General features: G+C 37.3%; 1 protein-coding gene across 1 annotated transcript in view; it reads right to left on the bottom strand.

Moving 5' to 3' along the window:
- KCNU1 (potassium calcium-activated channel subfamily U member 1) overlaps positions 1 to 22,426 on the bottom strand; it is a 170,300-nt gene that overhangs the window by 106,932 nt on the left and 40,942 nt on the right. Inside the window, 4 exon segments of the mRNA XM_037831539.1 lie at positions 157 to 309; positions 717 to 786; positions 1,917 to 1,999; positions 3,121 to 3,226. Coding sequence (XP_037687467.1) covers positions 157 to 309; positions 717 to 786; positions 1,917 to 1,999; positions 3,121 to 3,226 — 412 coding nt within the window.

Raw genomic sequence — 22,426 nt, 5'->3', positions numbered from 1 at the left:
CTAGATCTCTCTGAAACCCTTACTACATCCAATAGAAGTCAAATCTCCTTTGTTGGGGTCTTCTTGCTTTCCTCAAATTTATTTTTTCTATTTCTGATTCTAAAAGATGAGGACACGGGGTTAGAGCCAAGATACAATGTTGACTTACAAGGTTACCTTTTTGTTGTGCTCAATAAATAGAGAGGTAAGAAAGGTGCATAAGCCTGGCACCAAGCAGCCCTGGGCAATGAACCCCAATTTCAGCTCAGCAAAGCAGATGATGTTGTCCCCAGCATTGCAGTTCCAGCTGGGAATCTTTGGCAGGTAAACCTGTTTCATGATGGAAAGTAAACCAAGTGTTAGAAATAGCACACCTCAAGAAATTTCTTCCTCCATGCATATCTTTCATTCAATGAATCATTCTCCACTCTTGGGCATGATAATAGTGCTCAGATCAATGGAAATGATAAGAACAAATTCAGCATTTGAAAGCTATATGTGGTCAATGGCTCCCATTTTTTAAAACAGTAATAGCTGTAAAATCAGGTCAAACGTCTGAAACCTCTAATTCTGCACCAAATTCATATTCTTAAGTGATTAACGAGCTTAACGAAATTCCAAAATTTCACCTACAATTGGCAAAAGGTTTTCATTTGTAGACCCATTTGAAAGCGTAAAGATTCGTCTAACTCCGGGGACTAAAAGAAGAGACTGGATGGGCTGGGGTATTACAATACCTTGTTATGGGATTGAAGTATCTGTATGATGATTCTGGTCTGAGGGTAATAGTTCTTGATAGAAAGAACCCTACATAAAGAACAAATATGCTCATCAGTGGTGTATCATGTACAAATGGCTTTGTAATATAATTCCATTCAAAGTTAAATTGATGTGTGGCTAAGTAGAAAACTTAGCATATTTTAAAGTTGTTTTTTATTTTTATGTTGTTTTCTAAAAATGTTCTGTTTAATAGCACACCTTGTTTTAGTGCCTTAGTAAACCAAATCTGTGGAAAAGTCAGCTCTTGGTATTAGGTGGCTGTAATTTTTCCAGAACCACCTCTTTAAGAGGAAATAAGTGGTTTCATGTGTTTTAGCCTTCACACGTAAACAATTAAATTACAGGAAAAAAACAGATTTTATTGCAGTCTATTGCTTGATATAGCTCATATGCTGCATAATCCAACTTTCTCATTTTACAAAGGAAGAAACTGAGATGTATCTCACATTTACTGTATCATGCACGACACAAGTTCTGAGCTGTTTTTTGCAGTATGTAGAGTCACCTTCAGCTCCATATATTGTTTTTCTCTGGGGACCAGAAATCCAGCTGGGCTCAACGCAATGTCATTGCCATTATAATCACAGTTTAGATTTCTGTTGCTACAAATCCTGCTCACAGACATTCTGCAGTTAAAGATGGTAACATTGACTCTAGTCATCTCGACAATGCTGGACAATGGTCACCAGCACATCACACATGGCATGTACAATCTTTCATCTAAACTACTGGGGGGTGGGGGAGGCCCCATAAATAAAGTCTACTAACAGGTTTCACAAAAGGCATCTCCATTTTTGAGGGAGAGGACATTATTACTACTATTATTTTAGTTATAGTGGTGCTATTTGAGCAGTTGTCAGCTATTTATATGCTTATTTTTGAATTTATATAGCTACTATCCATAGAAAACATCAGGGAGGAAAGTTGGGAAAAGCATATATATATATATATATATATATATGCAAGATCCTTCATTCTCACCTTCCTTGATTCATCTGCCCAATCTCTGGACAGACATGGGTGGAAGTCTGGTTTATGATGAACCTAGTTCTATAATAGACGACATCTTCTCCTAGTTAGTCTTATGCACCAGACTTTATTTTAAAAGAGGTAGAAAAAGAGCATTAAAGCATACAAGACACATGCCAGCTTCTTACCTCATGATGTTTGAAGTGTCTTCAGCATGTGAGTCACTGCACAAAGGGTTGGCTATAATCAGGCATGCTTCAGCAGACTCCACCTACTCTTCAAGATTAAACAGCGGCCATTATGTTAATTACACATGCAGCACCAGTGTCCCCCTTATGAGTTATCTTATGGTTTGGTCACAAAATTGTCAACAAGAAAAAGAACCTGGACATAGACCCAGGACACACTTGAGAAGGAGGCTTACAGTCCAGCAAATGCTCTGGGGGCTGGGAGGGCTGCCACTCACACATCTTAGAGAACAGGGACCCTAACGCTGATGTAAGACTGATTGAAAATGTGGAAGGTACAAAGCGCTTAGCTCTTGTCTATTATTGATCACCATCATTTCATGGCTGGTGATAAACAATAAACCTTTTTGAACATCTGACTCTGTATTTATTTTGCCTTTCAGCACAGCAAAGAATGGAGGAACTGGGAGTCTGCTTGCCCCCAAGTAAGCAGTCATTCAATATTTGTGGATTCTGAATCATAAGGTTCTAGAAAATTGTTGAAGCTGCTCTTATAGTACCAGGTTGCAGAAATATAAAGATTATGCTGTCATTTTCTGTTTCAATTTTTTATGTTAACTGTATAGATCTTTACATTAAATGGAAACCTCTTGGTTTATGTGATTCTGAGAAACATAAAAATGACAGGAAGCTGGCTTTAATCTTAACTCAGACTGTCGAGAGGGGTGGTGGGTTGTTCATCATTTGTATTCCCAATTGTATTAGGATTCCATTTGCCTTCCTGTTTCTCCTATCAGAAGGCACATCAGTGTGTTTGGGAAAAGTTATTAAAGCTGATGGGCTCCTAGAAGTAGGCTTTCTGTTAAGAATCCTATGTAGATGGTAAGATCAAATGCATGTTTGTTACCCTTAACTTTTTCAGATCCCTTAGACTGATAAAATAAAGCTGTTTTAGATAGAGACTCTAGTTAAAGAAATAAATTTAAGGTGTAGTTAGACAGTGGAGTCTGCTTGAATATTTGTCAAGGAGGATGTGGGGTTTACTAACTGCATTTCCACTATGATCAATTTTTAAAGTTGAGGAAGTGATTTTTACCCTGAATGTAAGTGTCTGGAGTAGCATCTTTTAAAAGAGCAATGTATCTTATCATCATAATTGTTGCAGCTTAGGAGAGCTATAAGGTGAAAAACAACTAAATCTTACCGCAACTCGCCTCAGATCCTCCCACTTGAGTGCAGATCCAGAAACAAAACTTGTATAAGCCATGTAGCACTTAAATATGGTTTCCAATTCCAAAGAAGGAGGGACCCTGGGCAACACAACATCATGGCAAAGATGGAAACATATGAATTGACTTTGGTTATGGAGACTGTTGTACTCATTCAGTGCATTTGATGCTCAGAAGGAGTCAGAAGAGAGAGGGAAGAATGGAACATTGCATTACTATATGAAGTAGACTTGGTTTGCTGTGCTGATTTTGCTTGCCCATCATCCATTCACCATTTTTGTTCCCCTGGTAACTGACCCCTAATTTCCTCTGGGAAACCATGCAAGCTGCATCATCAATCCATGTGGTTTGGGGCCCGATGAAGGGATGCCCTTGTAGCTCAGATCTAATCGATCAGCATGCCCCAACCACTTGTGCACAGGGGTTAGTTCAAGGACAGGCATGTGACCCAACCAGTACCAATGGCAGGCAATATTCAGAGGTTTTCTAGGATTCTTGAGAGGGATACATGTTTAGTTTTGTTTTTTAATTCAGTTTTATTGAGATATATTCACACACCATATAGTCATCCATGGTGTACAATCAACTGTTCACAGTACCATCATATAGTTGTGCATTCATCACCCCGATCTATTTTTGAACATTTTCCTTACACCAGAAAGAATCAGAATCAGGATAAAAAATAAAAGCAAAAAAAAAAGAACACCCAAATTACCCCCTCATCCCACCCTATTTTTCATGTCGTTTTTGTCCCAATTTTTCTTCTCATCCATCCATACACTGGATAAAGAGAGTGCGATCCACAAAGTTTTCACAATCACACTGTCACCTCTTGTAATCTACACTGTTATACAATCGTCTTCAAGAGTCAAGGCTATTGGGTTGGAGTTTATAGTTTCAGGTATTTACTTGTAGCTATTTCAATACATTGAAACCCAAAAAGTAGTATGTATATAGTGCATAAGAATGCCCACCAGAGTGACCTCTCGACTCCATTTGAAATCTCAGCCACTGAAGCTTTATTTTGTTTCATTTCGCATCCCCCTTTTGGTCAAGAAGATATTCTCAATCCGACGATGCCAGGTCCAGATTCACCCCCAGGAGTCATATCCTGTGTTGCCAGGAAGATTTACACCCCTGGGAGTCGGGTCCCACATAGGGGGAGGGCATACATGCTCTTTTTATCAGCTTGTCTGGGAGTAGTAAAGCTCTGAGCATGGAAATGCTGGGAAGGCCTGCCTCGCAAGGCATTTTGAACTTAACATTTCTTAAAAAGATCTTAATCTCCTCCCCCACTCCACTATCAAAACCAGCACCCAAATCTGGTCCTCCCTCAGCTTCTCCACCTCAATAAATGGCAACACCCCCTTCCAGTTGTTCAAGCGCTAAACCCCACACCACATTCAATCCATCAGAAAATCCTGACACCTTTACAAACATGTGCTGGCTCACCTCTCCCATAGTTACTAAGCCACCCTCACCTTTCACCTGGAACACTGCATCCCTTCTTCTCTCCTCACTTCTAACCTGTTTACAATGTGGTAGGCCAGAGATGAGCCAGCTGGACTGCTGGCTTTCTCCCCGTGTTCAACCTAGGGGAACTGAAGACCTTCAGACACTGTGAGAAACCTTGGGTGAGGGCAGTGTTGTCAACTGATATGTGACACTTAGTGGCTTTGGCCTGGGGCAGGAGGTGCCCAGCATCGGTAGGGCAGGAAAGGAGCCCATGGGTTTCTGTTCTTTCTCTTCTCTGCCATCTCCTTGGGACACAGAATGCTGCCCCACACACAACAGCTGAGATGCAGTCCAAGTGTCTGGGTGGGCTTCTGAGCAAAAGCACAGCAGGGCAAAAGTCCTCTGAGAGTGAAGAGCTAAGAAACACAGATAGGGATGGCGCAGACTTGAGCAGTGGCTCTCTCTATCCACACCTCTTTCCTTGCAAACTCCAGGGCTGGTGAATTACAATTTAAGGAGAAATCTCCCCAAAGCAGTTTCTCCCTAGGGCATTAAGGCTGCAGCCTGGAACTGAGGAGTGGCTGGGTGAGGAAGGAGTGGTTAATGGTGGTTTTCTGGTGCCCAGAGCTTACAACTCACCCAGCCTCATCACTCCTACTCCTTCATGTCTTGAGGGATGGGTAGGACTTAGGTCTGTCCTGCCTTCACTCCCACTGCTTGGCAGAATAACCCTAAGCGAAATGGGCCAAATAGCAAGACCATTACAGTGCACAGCTATTCCAAAAGAAAAGCAGCAAAGTAGACAATGGATTCATTCAGAAACTGTGTATTAGCAGAGAAAAAAATAATTTTAAAAAACATAGAGAAAGTTTTTTAAAAAGTAAAAAGGGAAGATAATAGCAATATGAAACAAAAATATAAAATAATATAAAAGGAACAGAGAAGGAATATTATATATAATCATAAAATAGCTGAAGATAAAAAAGGCTAAATATGGATGTAGCTGTGGAATGCATTAAGTGAAAAGGAAAAATCAGTTTAAAGAAGTCTCCCAAAAGGAATAAGGGAAGTATAAAGAAACAGAAAATATAAAAGAAAATATAAGAGATATAAAGATAAAAACTAGAAAGACTAAAGTTGGATAATAAAAGTGTCAGAGAGACAAAAAAACTACATACAAGAGAAAATATTTGAATAAATATTACATTTTTTTTCAGTTGGGAAAAGATAAAACATTTCACATTGAAAAGAACCTAAGAGTTCCAAAAAAGGAAAATAAGGAAAATTCGTCACTTATAAATAGTATAGTGAATTGGAGAAAATCAAACATGAAGAGAAAAGCACCTTGAGAAAAAGAAAACACTACCTATAAAATAAGAAGAATACATTTGACATCATAATTTTTAATACCAACTCTGGATGCAAGAAGACAAGTGTTATTTTTAATGTGCTATATTAAAAGAACTTTAAACTTAGTATTTTAGATACATCAAAGTTTCATTCAAATATAAAATGTTCCCAGGCACACAAGATAGCAGAAGACTCACAATGTAAATGATCTTGAATTAAACACTTAAACAAAGAAACAAAAAATCATGGCAATGCCATGAAGAATATAAAGTGCAAGTGATTCTATTTTTTTTTTTTTTTTTTTTTTGGTCATAAAAAGAGCTAATTTCAAAGAAAGAGAAAAATTAAAATAACTAAAAAAATATATAGATAATATCAATATGATGAAGGATGGGATTGGGAAGACTGAAGGAGAGCATGGTAAATTAAAGAAAATAAGAAAAGAATTCAAATAAATACAAAATGGGTAGAAGTGAATTAATGAACTAAGATGGCAGAAACAGAACTAAAGATATTAATAATTACCATAAATATAAATGACACAAGAGCATTAAGTCAGACATTGTAAGGTTTAACTTTTTAAAAATCAGATAAATGTATTTTACAAGAGCACATGTAAAGTATAAGGCCCCAAAATGGTTGAAAGTAAAATTATGGAAAAATACAAATCACACTAATGCTAAAAAAAATATTATTAGTGATTAAATTCATGATAAAATTAAATTTCTAAAAAAGGCATAGCATTTTGAAACAACTATGTACTTAATTAAATAGCCTTTAAATACACAAAGCAAATTTTGACAAAACTAGATAGAAAAATTGACAAATCTGCCACTATAGTGGGATATTATAACACCTGTCTCAATTACTGATAGATAAAGCAGAAAAAATAATCATCACAAATATGACCTACAAAAGTTTGACATTTATAAAAAAATTTAGAGTATCTCATTTTTTCAATTTATGAAGCCAATAAGGAAAGCCTCAACAAATTTCTTGAAAAAGTTCTTGAACATATTACAATATCTGATCACAATGCAATTAAATTAGAAGTTAATAACCAAAAGATAAATAGGCTCTTCATATTTTAAAATTTAAAATAATAGACTGTTTAAATCTCATGGGCTAAAATATATTATAGTGGAATTTATAAATTTCTTAGAATTATGTTACAAACACAAATATCCAAGTGCTTGGGTACAAAAAAGAGAGAGCTTTAAGAGAAATTCATACCCTTTAACACATATTGCAAAAAGACCCGAAGAAGAAGAAGAAAAAGACAATAAAACTAAGAGTGAAAAGAATGAAATACAAAGCAAAGATACAACAGAGAAGACTAACAAAGCAAAAGTTGGTTCTTTGTGGGGCAGGGTGGGGGAGGTAGCTAACAAAATAAGCAAAGTTGTAAAATTGATGGATAGAAAGAGATGGCAAAAATGATATATTGAATGAAAAGGATGAAATACCTGTAGATAAAGTGGAAACTAAAAATTATAATGTGAGAATTCAACATACAACTAAATGACAATAACACTGAAAATTTAGACAAAATAGGCAAATTCCTAAAAATGTGTCTTACCAGAATTAATTCTAGAAAAAACAAAAAGCCTGAACAGTCCTATGACTATTAGAGAAAATGAAGCTGTACTTTAAAATCTCTCAAAACAAAATAGAAACAAAAAATGTACACAGCACACACACACACACAAACACAAACACACACAACCAAACACAAACATTCCAACTGGTTCTAAATGGTTTTACAGATAACTTCCCTCCAACATCCAAGCAACAAATAATCCCATTTTTATAAAGAGACTTTCAGAGACATTTAAAAGAGGGCATAGTTTCCAACTAATTCTACACAGTCAAAATAACCAGGATATCAAACTATTTATGTAATTTATTACATTAACAAATTGAAGAAAAACTATAGGATCATCTCAGATGCTGATACAAATTGATAAAATTCAATCTCTCTTCACAGTTAAAAATAACAAAAACTCCTGGTATATTATGAATGGAAGAGAATATTGTTAACCCAAAAAGAGTATCTTTATTTTTTAAAAAAGACATTTTCATAAATGGGGAAATGTTAGAAGTGTTTTCTTTAAAAGGAGAAATGAGAGAAAAAATCACTGTTACCACTTTTGTTCACCATTATATCTAATGCTGAAGCAAGTAAAATAAGAAAAAAATAATAAACTAAAGACATTAGGATTGGAAAGAAGGAATAAAGCTATATTTTAAATAATATGATTATTTACATAGGAAAAAAACTAGTTGTACCAAAATTTTTAAAAAATAATACAAGAATATAGTAATTTTGATGAACATAAGATTAATATAAAAAGTCAATTATGCTTTTCCTATAGGAATAGCACACACCTAGAAAACACAATTAAAATGAAGACACTATTTCCAGTAACACCATAAAACATTAAGTACCTAGAAATACATAGAAAAAAGTAAGTAAGATCTCTACATGGGAAATTACAAAATATTAATGAGTCTTAAAGAAATGGATAACCATAGTAGACTCAGTAACATAAAAATGTCAGTTCTGAATCTAAAGTTTCAATTAGATTCCCATCAAATTTCAACAGGATTTTCCATAATTTGAAAATGTATGGAAATGTAAAGGGCCAAGAAGAGCCTGCCAACTATTGAAAAAGAAAATCTGGGGGAGAAAACTTATCTTAGGACATATGAGGAAAAATTATGAAGTTCTATTAATTTGATGCAGTGGTTGATAAATTGGGTGATTTTTTTGAATGACTGATAAATGGAATAGAATAGAAAGCAAAGAGTAGACCTATTCATAGCCCTACCAGCATGTCAGACCAGTAAAGAGAAATGGGTTTAACAGAGTTGAAAAAATAATTACCTAAATGGATAAAGGAGAAATGTTATGTTTTTGTCAAGCCATATAAAAAACAACTCTAGATGAGTTAGAGACTTAAGTGACAAAACAAACAAACAAACAAAAAACAAAAACAAAAACAAAAAAACCCTCTTAGTAGGAAATGCAGAAAATGTGGGTAAAATTCTTTTAACATTGGGATAGAGAAAGACTTCCTAAACAAACAAACAAACAAAATAGTAAAAATATCTGAAAGTATTGAAAATTTGAATACAATAAAATAAAAAGCTTTTGAATATTAAGATATTTAATACTCAGTGAAAAGATAAGCTGCAAACTGCAAGAAGACATTTGCAATTGACACAATTGATGAAGAGTTAGTGTCAATAATATATTAAGCACTCCTATGATTATATAATTAAAAAACCATAAACAAAGAAATAGAAAGAAATAGGCAAAATATAGCAACAACATTTCAAAGAAAGAGGAAATACATGTGGCAAATAAACATGAAGAAATCTCTACATCTTTAGTGATAAGGGACATACAAATTTAAGAAAATACGTTGAGATTCTATTTTATACCCATTCCATTACAAAGATGAAAAAAATATGACAATATCAAGTGCTGGAAAGAATGTAGATATGTAGACTCCTATACATTGCGGATAGGTTTGCATAATGGTACAACCACTTGGATAAATGTTTGACGTTATCTCATAAAATTGAGCCTTCACATATTTCACACTATTCAACACAAAGACAGACACAGAAAAACTCTTGTGCATGTATATGAGGAGCCATATGAAAGCATGTTAATAACAATTTCCAATAGCAAAAATATAGAAAGAACCCAAGTCACATCAAAAGAAGTGTAGATGATTAAAAAGTTCAGTTGCCACCCCAGTCAAGACAGAAGAGTGAAAAGCTTTAGGGCTCCAGCCTTCCGACAGAAGCGTTGAACAATCAGCAATAACTGGCAGAACCATTCTTTTCAAAGCTCCAGAAAACAGTTAAAGGACTGTAGTAACAGGGCAAGCCCTAAATCAAGGAGAAGTTTACTTAAAAGCAGTAGGATCTGTGGCTCCCGAGCTGGCCCCCCTTTCCTAGCCCCTCAGTAACTTGGCATGGAGCCAGCCCACACTCCCAGAGTAGGTTCCGGGTCCCAGTTCAAGAGAGAGAGTACAGTAAACCTCATGCACACGTTGGGAGCATGCCATGGGACTCACTGTCACAGAACCTGCCCCGCATGTAGAAGGTGGCTCACAGAGCTCTCCTACAGGACACTGTTAGAGAACAGTGGGCCAGGGATTGCCAGCTGTAAGACATACAGTGCACTGCCCAGGACCACAGAAAACTGTTTTCTGGGGAAGAGGGGCATTTGTATCTGTTTAAATGGGGGAATTCCTAGGGCCTAATGTGCATACCCAAGAAAAGACACATGTGCAGAAAGGACCAGGGAGACCCCTATACTTTGTTCTGGAGCTATACTCAACTCTTAGTATGGATAAGCCTTGAAGGAGAGCACTTCACAGATCAATCTGCAAAAAGTGGGAAAGGTGTTGTTTTTGGTTGTTTCTTTTTTTGGTTATCTTCAGGTATTCAGGAAAATCTCTGTCATTACACTAGTGGGATACAATCTTAAGAAACGTATTGTCAGAATCTAAATTCCAGCCACAGTACATTAAAATAGCAGAATATCTAGGTTTCAGCAAAAGATTACAAAACATACAATGAAACAGGAAGCAATGGCCCAGGCAAAGGAGAAGTTTAAAGCATTATAAACCACCCGTGAGGAGGATCAGACCTGAGACACTCCAGGAACAGACTTTTAAAAAATGGTCCAATGAGCTAAAGGAAAACATGGACAAGGAATTTAAAGAAATCAGGAAAATAGTAGATGAAAACAAAGAGAATATCAATATGGAGACAGATATTACGGAAAGGAACCAAACAGAGCTGAAGACCACAGTAACAAAAATAAAAAGTTCCCTAGAGGGGCTCAACAGCAGGTTGGAGTTGGCAGAGAAAGAATTAATGAACTTGAAGATAAGACAACTGGAAGCACCCAGTCTGAGGAGCAGAAAGACGAAAGAATGAAGAAAAGTGAACAGAGCTTGAAGAATCTGTGGGACACCATCAAGTGTACCAATGTATGCATCTTGGGAGTCCAAAAAGAAGAAAGAGAGAAAGGGGCAGAGAGAATATTCAAGGAAACAATGGCTGAAATCATCCCAAATTAAAAAACACAAAAAAAGAGACACAAATATACACATCCAACAGGCTCAGTGGACTACAAACAAGATAAATCCAAATAGACCCACACCGCACCATGATATAATGAAACAGTCAAGTGCCAAAGAAAAGGGACTATTCTGAAAGCCACAAGAAAGAATCAGCATGTCACATACCAGGGAGCCTCAATAAGATTAAGTGCCAATTTCTCATTGGAAGCCAAGGAAGCAAGAAAGCAGTGGGAAGCCTGCCTGTATTTAAAGTAATGAAAGCTGATAGCTGCCAACTAAGAATCCTATAGCTGGAAAAGGTGCCTTTCAAACATGAGAGCGGGATTAAGCCCTTCTCAGAGGAACAAAAGCTAGAGAGTCCATAACCACTAGACTGGCCCTACATGGAATGCTAAAGGAAGTTCTGCAGATTGAAAGGAAAGGACACTAGGCAAATTGAACGAATCCACATGAAGAAATAAAGGCTTCCAGTAAAGATAATGGCATGGGTAAGTGTATTTTTTAAAGGAACTCAACTTTTTACTTCCTGCAGGGTCTAGAAGGCAAATGCATAAAATGTAATGATAAATCAATGTACTTTTTTACTCGTAATATACAAGCATACAAGCATGTACTTTGTGACAAGAACTAAACAAAGGTGAGGGGAAGAAGGGGTATGGGGACATAACGTATGTATGCTATTGAAGTTAAGTTGGTATCAAATTAAACAAGATTGTTTAATTTGTCTTGTGTTTTATTAAAACATCAGCTAGAAAATTCTGGTTACAATTTTTAAATTACATGATACAGCTTTGTTTATTGCAACTAAATTAAATAATTGTGAAAGTATTTCCAAATATTCATTTTCAAAAAAGTTATTCTATTGCATGGGTTTTGCGCTTTGTTTTTAGGCTGTTACTTGTTTTGTTAATATGTTTATCCCTTTGCTTATATTATTTTTATCATATATTATGTAAGGAGTTTATACCAGTTATATAAAAGGACTAGAAGAAATGTCAAATCTACTACTTTCCCATTTTGTGGTTTTATTCACATTATTTATCTCATTTCCATCTTAGATTTATTTGCAGAAATCTTTTTAAGCCATCTATCCAACGTGTGAGGGTAGGTTTATTAAAATGAATGAAATCAATCATAAATTTTCTTAATGGGCATATGCATTTTCAGTATTTTAAAATACTCTGAAATCATCATTCCTTCTGATGGAAGTGCCCTATTTCTTCAAACACTGCATTCGGTGTGTGCCATGTGGTCATTGGCATTTGTGCACCAAATGAGCATGAATCCATTTAGCAAATATTGGTAGAACTAAGAACTTCTGCTTGCAGGAATGGTGACTTCAGCCAACATATTTCTGTGCATAGCTAACAAAGCCATTGAATAAAGCATCACAGATATAAAAACGCAATGAAAAACTACCAGGCTCAAATCTAGAAGAAATCCAGAACTCAGAGATCAAGTCCACTTTTTTCCTCCCCTGAACATATTTAGTAGTTCAGTAGCAACACTTACCAAAGTGAGCTTAAACTTTGGTGGTCTCACAGCGCAAGGGGGAACAAAAATGTCCAGCTCCCCCATCCACAAGGTGAAAGGTTTGATAACCCCTCCCAACTGTAAACTGGGAAAATAAAGGTATACAAGTGTAGAAGAAGGATAAAACTAAATAAAGTAGTTTTCAAATGGATTGTCAGCCTGAGTTTGTTACCCAGGTACCTCAAGGCTTGAACTTCAATTAAGGTGATCTGGAAGAAGTGCTCCATTGTATTGGCAAAGGTAAAAGAATATCTTCTCTGGCTGCAAATTATTTCTACAAATAATTTTTCAAACTCATCAGCATATAATATAAAGTAATAAGGTACACATGGAAAACAAGAACTATGTGTGAGATCCAGCAGAAGCAACACTGTTGTGGTTTGAAGCTGTGTATACCCCAGAGAAACATGTTCTTAAAGTTAATCCATTCGTGTGAGTGTGGACCCATTGTAAGGACCTTTTGATGTGGTTACTTCAGTCAAGGTGTGACCCACCTCACTCAGGATGGGTCTTAATCATATTACTAGAGTCCTTTATAAGCAGCATGAAGTCAGACAGGAGGGAGAGACAGTCACAGGGAACAGCCAGAAGCTGAAATTCAAAGGAACTCGGAAGAGAACTGAGAGGCCAAGAGAAGCTGCCCTGTGCCTTGCCATGTGATGGAGGAGCCAAGGACCAAGGCCACCAGCAGCCAGCCCTAGAACGCCAGTCTTCAGGAAGAAAGCATCGCCTTGATGATGCCTTGATTTGGCCTTTCTCAAGCCCATGAGCTCATAAATTCCCATTGTTTAAGCTAACCCACTGCATGGTATTTGCTTGCACAACCAAGGAGAACTAAAACAAACAGAATAAAACCATAGACAAGAGTTGAACTGTTTAACATAGACTACCATACAATTTTGCTCATTTTATTTAAATAAATGAAAGGCAAGCCTCAAAATGCAAAAAAAAAAAAAAAAAGTATAAAAACTGATGGATTGTCCTTGATGTGAGAAGAACTACCTTCTCTTAGAAGGTAGGATGCTTGTGATGTGTGTGTTCTCATAATGCAACCAGACTTCATGGGTGCCCAGGCAAGAACGGTCCTTGGGCTGTGAAAAAATGAAGTGGCTTTTCAGTGTCCTCTTTCACATCAGCTGCTTTGAGAGACTATGCAATGATGAAAAGATGATTTCCCTTTGTTTATTTCATTCTCTCAGTGCCATAGTTCCTGTTGCTGTAGTAATTTATTTCTTTAGTTCTTTTTTTTAAGGTGAAAAGTCATTCCTTACACTGTTTTCAAGCTGAACTGAGCCAGTCTCATTCTGAAAAAGAAATGCTGTGCCCAAGTGAACTAAGTAGCTATCTTTTAAATTTTTTCCAGTTAAAAATATATCAATGATTTTTGGACAGTTTTTTCTTGGCCAGAAAGCAGTGTCTGAACACTTGAAAAAAAAAAAACTGATGGAGCAGATTTGTTAAAGAACCAAATATAAATCCTATAAGTAAATATTACAATAATTGGAATTAAAACTCAAGGGAGGCGGGGCAAGATGGCGGACTGGTGAGCTGTATGTTTTAGTTACTCCTCCAGTAAAGTAGGTAGAAAGCCAAGAACTGCGTGAACTGGACACCACAGAGCAATCTGACTTTGGGCATACTTCATACAACACTCATGAAAATGTGGAACTGCTGAGATCAGCAAAATCTGTAAGTTTTTGTGGCCAGGGGACCCGCACCCCTCCCTGCCAGGCTCAGTCCCGTGGGAGAAGGGGCTGTCAGCTCTGGGAAGGAGAAGGGAGAACTGCAGTGGCAGCTCTTATCGGAAACTCATTCTACTGATCCAAACTCCAACCATAGATAGACTCAGACCAGACACCAGAGAATCTGAGAGCAGCCAGCCCAGCAGAGAGGAGACAGGCATAGAAAAAAACAGCACGAAAAACCCCAAAATAAAAGCGGAGGATTTTTGGAGTTCTGGTGAACATAGAAAGGGGAAGGGCAGAGCTCAGGCCCTGAGGTTCATATGCAAATCCCAAAGAAAAGCTGATCTCTCTGCCCTGTGGACCTTTCCTTAATGACCCTAATTGCTTTGTCTCTTAGCATTTTAATAACCCATTAGATCTGTGAGGAGGGTCCTTTTTTTTTTTTAATCCTTTTTTCTTTTTCTAAAACAATTACTCTAAGAAGCCCAATACAGAAAGGTTCAAAGACTTGCAATTTGGGCAGGTCAAGACAAGAGCAGAACTAAGAGAGCTCTGAGAAAAAAGGCAATAATCCAGTGGCTGAGAATATTCACTAAACACCACAACTTCCCAAGAAAAGGGGGGTGTCCACTCAGAGCCATCATCCTGGTGGACAGGAAACACTCCTGCCCGTCGCCAGCCCCATAGCCCAGAGCTGCCCCAGACAACCCAGTGTGACAGAAGTGCTTCAAATAACAGGCACACACCACAAAACTGGCCGTGGACATTAGCCTTCCCTGCAACCTCAGCTGATTGTCCCAGAGTTGGGAAGGTGGAGCAGTGTGAATTAACAAAGCCCCATTCAGCCATCAGTTCAGCAGACTGGGAGCCTCCCTACACAGCCCAGCAGCCCAGAACCGCCCTGGGGGGACGGCACTCACCTGTGACATAGCACAGTCATCCCTCAACAGAGGACCAGGGGGTGCACGGCCTGGAAGAGGGACCAACTTGCAAGTCTCAGGAGCCATACTCCAATACCAAGGACTTGTGGGTCAGTGGCAGAGACAAACTGTGGCAGGACTGAACTGAAGGATTAGACTATTGCAGCAGCTTTAAAACTCCAGGATCACAAGGGAGATTTGATTATTAGAGCCACCCCCCTCCCTGAATGCCCAGAAACATGCCCCATATACAGGGCGGGCAACACCAACTACACACGCAAGCTTGGTACAGCAATTGGACCCCACAAGACTCACTCCCCCACTCACCAAAAAGGCAAAGCAGGGGAGAACTGGCTTGTGGAGAACAGGTGGCTTGTGGACGCCACCTGCTGGTTGGTTAGAGAAAGTGTACTCCACAAAGCTGTAGATCTGATAAATTAGAGATAAGGACTTCAATTGGTCTTCAAATCCTAAAAGAACCCTATCAAGTTCAGCAAATGCCAAGAGGCCAAAAACAACAGAAAATTCTAAAGCATATGAAAAAACCAGATGATATAGATAACCCAAGCCCAAACACCCAAATCAAAAGATCAGAAGAGACACAGCACCTAGAGCAGCTACTCAAAGAACTAAAGATGAACAATGAAACCATAGTACGGGATACAAAGGATATCAAGAAGACCCTAGAAGAGCATAAAGAAGACATTGCAAGACTAAATAAAAAAATGGATGATCTTATGGAAATTAAAGAAACTGTTGACCAAATTAAAAAGATTCTGGACACTCATAGTACAAGACTAGAGGAAGTTGAACAACGAATCAGTGACCTGGAAGATAACAGAATGGAAAATGAAAGCATAAGAGAAAGAATGGGGAAAAAAATTGAAAAAATCGAAACGGACCTCAGGGATATGATAGGTAAAATAAAACATCCGAATATAAGACTCATTGGTTTCCAGAAGGGGAAGAAAAGGGTGAAGGTCTAGGAAGAGTATTCAAAGAAATTGTTGGGGAAAACTTCCCAAATCTTCTAAACAACATAAATACACAAATCATAAATGCTCAGCGAACTCCAAATAGAATAAATCCAAATAAACCCACTCTGAGACATATTCTGATCACACTGTCAAACACAGAAGAGAAGGAGCAAGTTCTGAAAGCAGCAAGAGAAAAGCAATTCACCACATACAAAGGAAACAGCATAAGAATAAGTAGTGACTACTCAGCAGCCACCATGGAGGCGAGAAGGCAGTGGCATGATATATTCAAAATTCTGAGAGAGAAAAATTTCCAACCAAGAATTCTTTATTCAGCAGAGCTCTCCTTCAAATTTGAGGGAGAGCTTAAATTTTTCACAGACAAACAAATGCTGAGAGAATTTACTAACAAGAGACCTGCCCTACTGGAGATACTAAAGGTAGCCCTACAGACAGAGAAACAAAGGACAGAGAGACTTGGAGAAAGGTTCAGTACTAAAGAGATTCAGTATGGGTACAATAAAGGTTATTAATAGAGAGAGGGGAAAAATATATATGACAAACATAAACCAAAGGATAAGATGGCTGATCCAAGAAATGCCTTCACAGTTATAACGTTGAATGTAAATGGATTAAACTCCCCAATTAAAAGATATAGATTCGCAGAATGGATCAAAAAAAATGAACCATCAATATGTTGCATACAAGAGACTCATCTTAGACACAGGCACACAAAGAAATTGAAAGTGAAAGGATGGAAAAAAATATTTCATGCAAGCTACAGCCAAAAGAAAGCAGGTGTAGCAATATTAATCTCAGATAAAATAGACTTTAAATGCAGGGATGTGTTGAGAGACAAAGAAGGCCACTACATACTAATAAAAGGGGCAATTCAACAAGAAGAAATAACAATCATAAATGTCTATGCACCCAATCAAGGTGCCACAAAATACATGAGAGAAACACTGGCAAAACTAAAGGAAGCAATGCATGTTTCCACAATAATTGTGGGAGACTTCAACACATCACTCTCTCCTATAGATAGATCAACCAAACAGAAGACCAATAAGGAAATTGAAAACCTAAACAATCTAATAAATGAATTAGATTTAACAGACATATACAGAACATTACATCCCAAATCACCAGGATACACATACTTCTCTAGTGCTCATGGAACTTTCTCCAGAATAGATCATATGCTGGGACATAAAACAAGCCTCAATAAATTTAAAAAGATTGAAATTATTCAAAGCACATTCTCTGACCACAATGGAATACAATTAGAAGTCAATAACCATCAGAGACTTAGAAAATTCACAAATACCTGGAGGTTAAACAACACACTCCTAAACAATCAGTGGGTTAAAGAAGAAATAGCAAGAGAAATTGCTAAATATATAGAGATGAATGAAAATGAGAACACTACATACCAAAACCTATGGGATGCAGCAAAAGCAGTGCTGAGGGGGAAATTTATAGCACTAAATGCATATATTAAAAAGGAAGAAAGAGCCAAAATCAAAGAACTAATGGATCAACTGAAGAAGCTAGAAAATGAACAGCAAACCAATCCTAAACCAAGTAGAAGAAAAGAAATAACAAGGATTAAAGCAGAAATAAATGACATAGAGAACAAAAAAACAATAGAGAGGATAAATGTCACCAAAAGTTGGTTCTTTGAGAAGATCAACAAGATTGACAAGCCCCTAGCTTGACTGACAAAATCAAAACGAGAGAAGACCCATATAAACAAAATAATGAATGAAAAAGGTGACATAACTGGAGATCCTGAGGAAATTAAAAAAAGTATTAGAGGATACTATGAACAACTGTATGGCAACAAACTGGATAATGTAGAGGAAATGGACAACTTCCTGGAAACATATGAACAACATAGACTGACCAGAGGAGAAATAGAAGACCTCAACTAACCCATCACAAGCAAAGAGATCCAATCAGTCATCAAAAATCTTCCCACAAATAAATGCCCAGGGCCAGATGGCTTCACAGGGGAATTCTACCAAACTTTCCAGAAAGAACTGACACCAATCTTACTCAAACTCTTTCAAAACATTGAAGAAAATGGAACACTACCTAACTCATTTTATGAAGCTAACATCAATCTAATACCAAAACCAGGCAAAGATGCTACAAAAGAGGAAAACTACCGGCCAATCTCCCTAATGCATATAGATGCAAAAATCCTCAACAAAATACTTGCAAATCGAATCCAAAGACACTTTAAAAAAATCATACACCATGACCAAGTGGGGTTCATTCCAGGCATGCAAGGATGGTTCAACATAAGAAAATCAATCAATGTATTACAACACATTAACAAGTCAAAAGGGAAAAATCAATTGATCATCTCAATAGATGCTGAAAAAGCATTTGACAAAATCCAACATCTGTTTTTGATAAAAACACTTCAAAAGGTAGGAATTGAAGGAAACTTCCTCAATATGATAAAGAGCATATATGAAAAACCCACAGCCAGCATAGTACTCAATGGTGAGAGACTGAAAGCCTTCCCTCTAAGATCAGGAACAAGACAAGGATGCCCGCTGTCACCACTGTTATTCAACATTGTGCTGGAAGTGCTAGCCAGGGCAATCTGGCAAGACAAAGAAATAAAAGGCATCCAAATTGGAAAAGAAGAAGTAAAACTGTCATTGTTTGCAGATGATATGATCTTACATCTGGAAAACCCTGAGAAATCGACGATACAGCTACTAGAGCTAATAAACACAATTAGGAAAGTAGCGGGATACAAGATTAATGCACATAAGTCAGTAATGTTTCTATATGCTAGAAATGAACAAACTGAAGAGACACTCAAGAAAAAGATACCATTTTCAAAAAAATTTTTGGAAACCATGTATCTGACAAAAGACTGATATCTTGCATATATAAAGAAATCCTACAACTCAATGACAATAGTACAGACAGCCCAATTATAAAATCGGCAAAAGATATGAAAAGACAGTTCTCTGAAGAGGAAATACAAATGGCCAAGAAACACATGAAAAAATGTTCAGCTTCACTAGCTATTAGAGAGATGCAAATTAAGCCCACAATGAGATACCATCTAACACCAATTAGAATGGCTGCCATTAAACAAACAGGAAACTACAAATGCTGGAGGGGATGTGGAAAAACTGGAACTCTTATTCATTGTTGGTGGGACTGTATAATGGTCCAGCCACTCTGGAAGTCAGTCTGGCAGTTCCTTAGAAAACTAGATATAGAGTTACCATTCGATCCAGCGATTGCACTTCTCGGTATATACCCAGAACATCGGAAAGCAGTGACACGAACAGGTATCTGCACACCAATGTTCATAGCAGCATTATTCACAATTGCCAAGAGATGGAAACAACCCAAGTGTCCTTCAACAGATGAGTGGATAAATAAAATGTGGTATATACACACGATGGAATACTACACGGCAGTAAGAAGGAATGATCTCGTGAAACATATGACAACATGGATGAACCTTGAAGACATAATGCTGAGCGAAATAAGCCAGGCACAAAAAGAGAAATATTATATGCTACCACTAATATGAACTTTGAAAAATGTAAAACAAATGGCTTATAATGAGAATGTAGGGGAACTTGCAATAGAGAGCAATTAAGGAAGGGGGAACAATAATCCAAGAAGAACAGATAAGCTATTTAACGTTCTGGGGATGCCCAGGAATGACTATGGTCTGTTAATTTCTGATGGATATAGTAGGAACAAGTTCACAGAAATGAACTTTCTATATTAGGTAACTTTCTTGGGGTAAAGTAGGAACAGGTTGGAAGTAAAGCAGTTATCTTAGGTTAGTTGTCTTTTTCTTACTCCCTTGTTATGGTCTCTTTGAAACGTTCTTTTATTGTATTTTTTTTTCATACAGTTGATTTAAAAAAGAAAAAAAAATTTAAAAAAAAAGGGGAAAAAAAATAAGTAGTGCCCCCTTGAAGAGCCTGTGGAGAATGCAGGGGTATTCGCCTACCCCACCTCCATGGTTGCTAACATGACCACGGACATAGGGGACTGGTGGTTTGATGGGTTGAGCCCTCTACCATAGGTTTTACCCTTGGGAAGACGGTTGCTGCAAAGGAGAGGCTAGGCCTCCCTATATTTGTGCCTAAGAGCCTCCTCCCGATTGCCTCTTTGTTGCTCAGATGTGGCCCTCTCTCTCTAGCTAAGCCAACTTGAAAGGTGAAATCACTGCCCTCCCCCCTACGTGGGATCAGACACCCAGGGGAGTGAATCTCCCTGGCAACGTGGAATATGACTCCCGGGGAGGAATGTAGACCTGGCATCGTGGGACGGAGAACATCTTCTTGACCAAAAGGGGGATGTGAAAGGAAATGAAATAAGCTTGAGTGGCAGAGAGATTTCAAAAGGAGCTGAGAGGTCATTCTGGTGGGCACTCTTATGCACAATTTAGACAACCCTTTTTAGGTTCTAAAGAATTGGGGTAGCTGGTGGTGGATACCTGAAACTATCAAACTACAACCCAGAACCCATGAATCTCGAAGACAATTGTATAAAAATGTAGCTTATGAGGGGTGACAATGGGATTGGGAAAGCCATAAGGACCACACTCCACTTTGTCTAGTTTATGGATGGATGAGTAGCAAAATAGGGGAAGGAAACATACAAACAGACAAAGGTACCCAGTGTTCTTTTTTACTTTAATTGTTCTTTTTCATTTTAATATTATTCTTGTTATTTTTGTGTGTGTGCTAATGAAGGTGTCAGGGATTGATTTAGGTGATGAATGTGCAACTATGTAATGGTATTGTGAACAATCGAATGTACGATTTGTTTTGTATGACTGCGTGGTATGTGAATATATCTCAATAAAATGAAGATTAAAAAAAAAAAAAAAGAGTTAAATCCACTTACCATTTCCAATGTGCCAAGCACTGTTATAAGCAATAAACATTTCCAAAAAAAAAAAAAAAAAAAAAAAAAACTCAATAGATGGGATTATAAGAGCAGATTAATACAGATCATGAGAGAATTAGGGACCTGAAAGGTGGTCAGAATAAAGTATCCAGAATGCACATAGAAATACAAAAAGAGGGAAATGTAAAAGAGAAGTTAAGAAATATAATTGGTACAGTAGAAAGGCCTAACATGTTTATAATTGGGGTTCCAGAAGAGAAAAAGATAGAAAATAGTGACATGGGCAGATCTGAAGAGGTAATTGGGGATCTTCCAAAAATTGTTTAAGAACCACTCCAGAGGTTCTGAAAGCTCTATGACTCCTAAGCATGATAAAGTAACAGAAACTCAAACCTAGACTCGTCACAGTGAAACTGTAGTATACTTTCTTGTTAAGTAAAACATACGATCTTTTAAGAAGATAGCTCTTTAAAGAAAATAGTCCAACAGACATCTTCACAACAACAACTAAAGCTGGAAGTTAGTGGAATGATACCTTCATCATTCTTGTAAAAATTGCCAGATCAGAACTCTATATAAGTGATAATATCTTTTGAGAATACAGACAAAAATAGACATCTTTATGTATTAGAAAAAAACAGAGAGTTTGTCACTGACAGAACTGTATTCAATGAAAATTTAAAGGTTGTACTCTTTGGCAGAAGGAAAATGGTTGCAGCAGGAAGGAAGGTCAGAGATATAAGAAGAAATACAAAGGAAAAGGAATTAAATAAAAAGGTGGATTTAATAAACACTGTTTGATTTGGTCTATTTTGTATATTAAATAAAGGGAACATATACACACACACACACACACACACACACACACACACACACACACACACACTTGCAATCTTATATCATATATTCCTGTACCTGGCTAAGGAAAAGAATACCAATTCAGGATAAAAATGAGCAAGATAACTTAATAGCTATTTCATAGAAGAGGAAATACATGTGGCTTATAACCTTTGAAAGATGCCCAACCTTATCAGCCATAAGAAAATGCACATCAAAATCGCAGTAAGATACCACTGTCTTAAAATGCCACCCACTAGAATGGTGAAATTAAAAGGACTGATATTTCCAGTCTCAAGTAGGATGTTAAGTAGGATGTAAAGTTAAATGCCCAAGTGATAGTAAGGATGTAGAACAACAGGAACTTCATGGCTGCTGGGGACACTGTAGATTGGTAAAGCCATTTTAGACAATTGTCAGGTCTATTATAAGAAGATATTTGTACTTTATGACTCTGCAAGTCTATTCTTGGGTACCAGAAATATATATATGTATGAATTTATATTAT

Source organism: Choloepus didactylus, chromosome 3, assembly GCF_015220235.1.
Source record: "Choloepus didactylus isolate mChoDid1 chromosome 3, mChoDid1.pri, whole genome shotgun sequence".
Classification (NCBI taxonomy): domain Eukaryota; kingdom Metazoa; phylum Chordata; class Mammalia; order Pilosa; family Megalonychidae; genus Choloepus; species Choloepus didactylus.
Note: the sequence above shows the minus strand (reverse complement) of the source record. Positions and strands in the feature narration are given on the sequence as shown.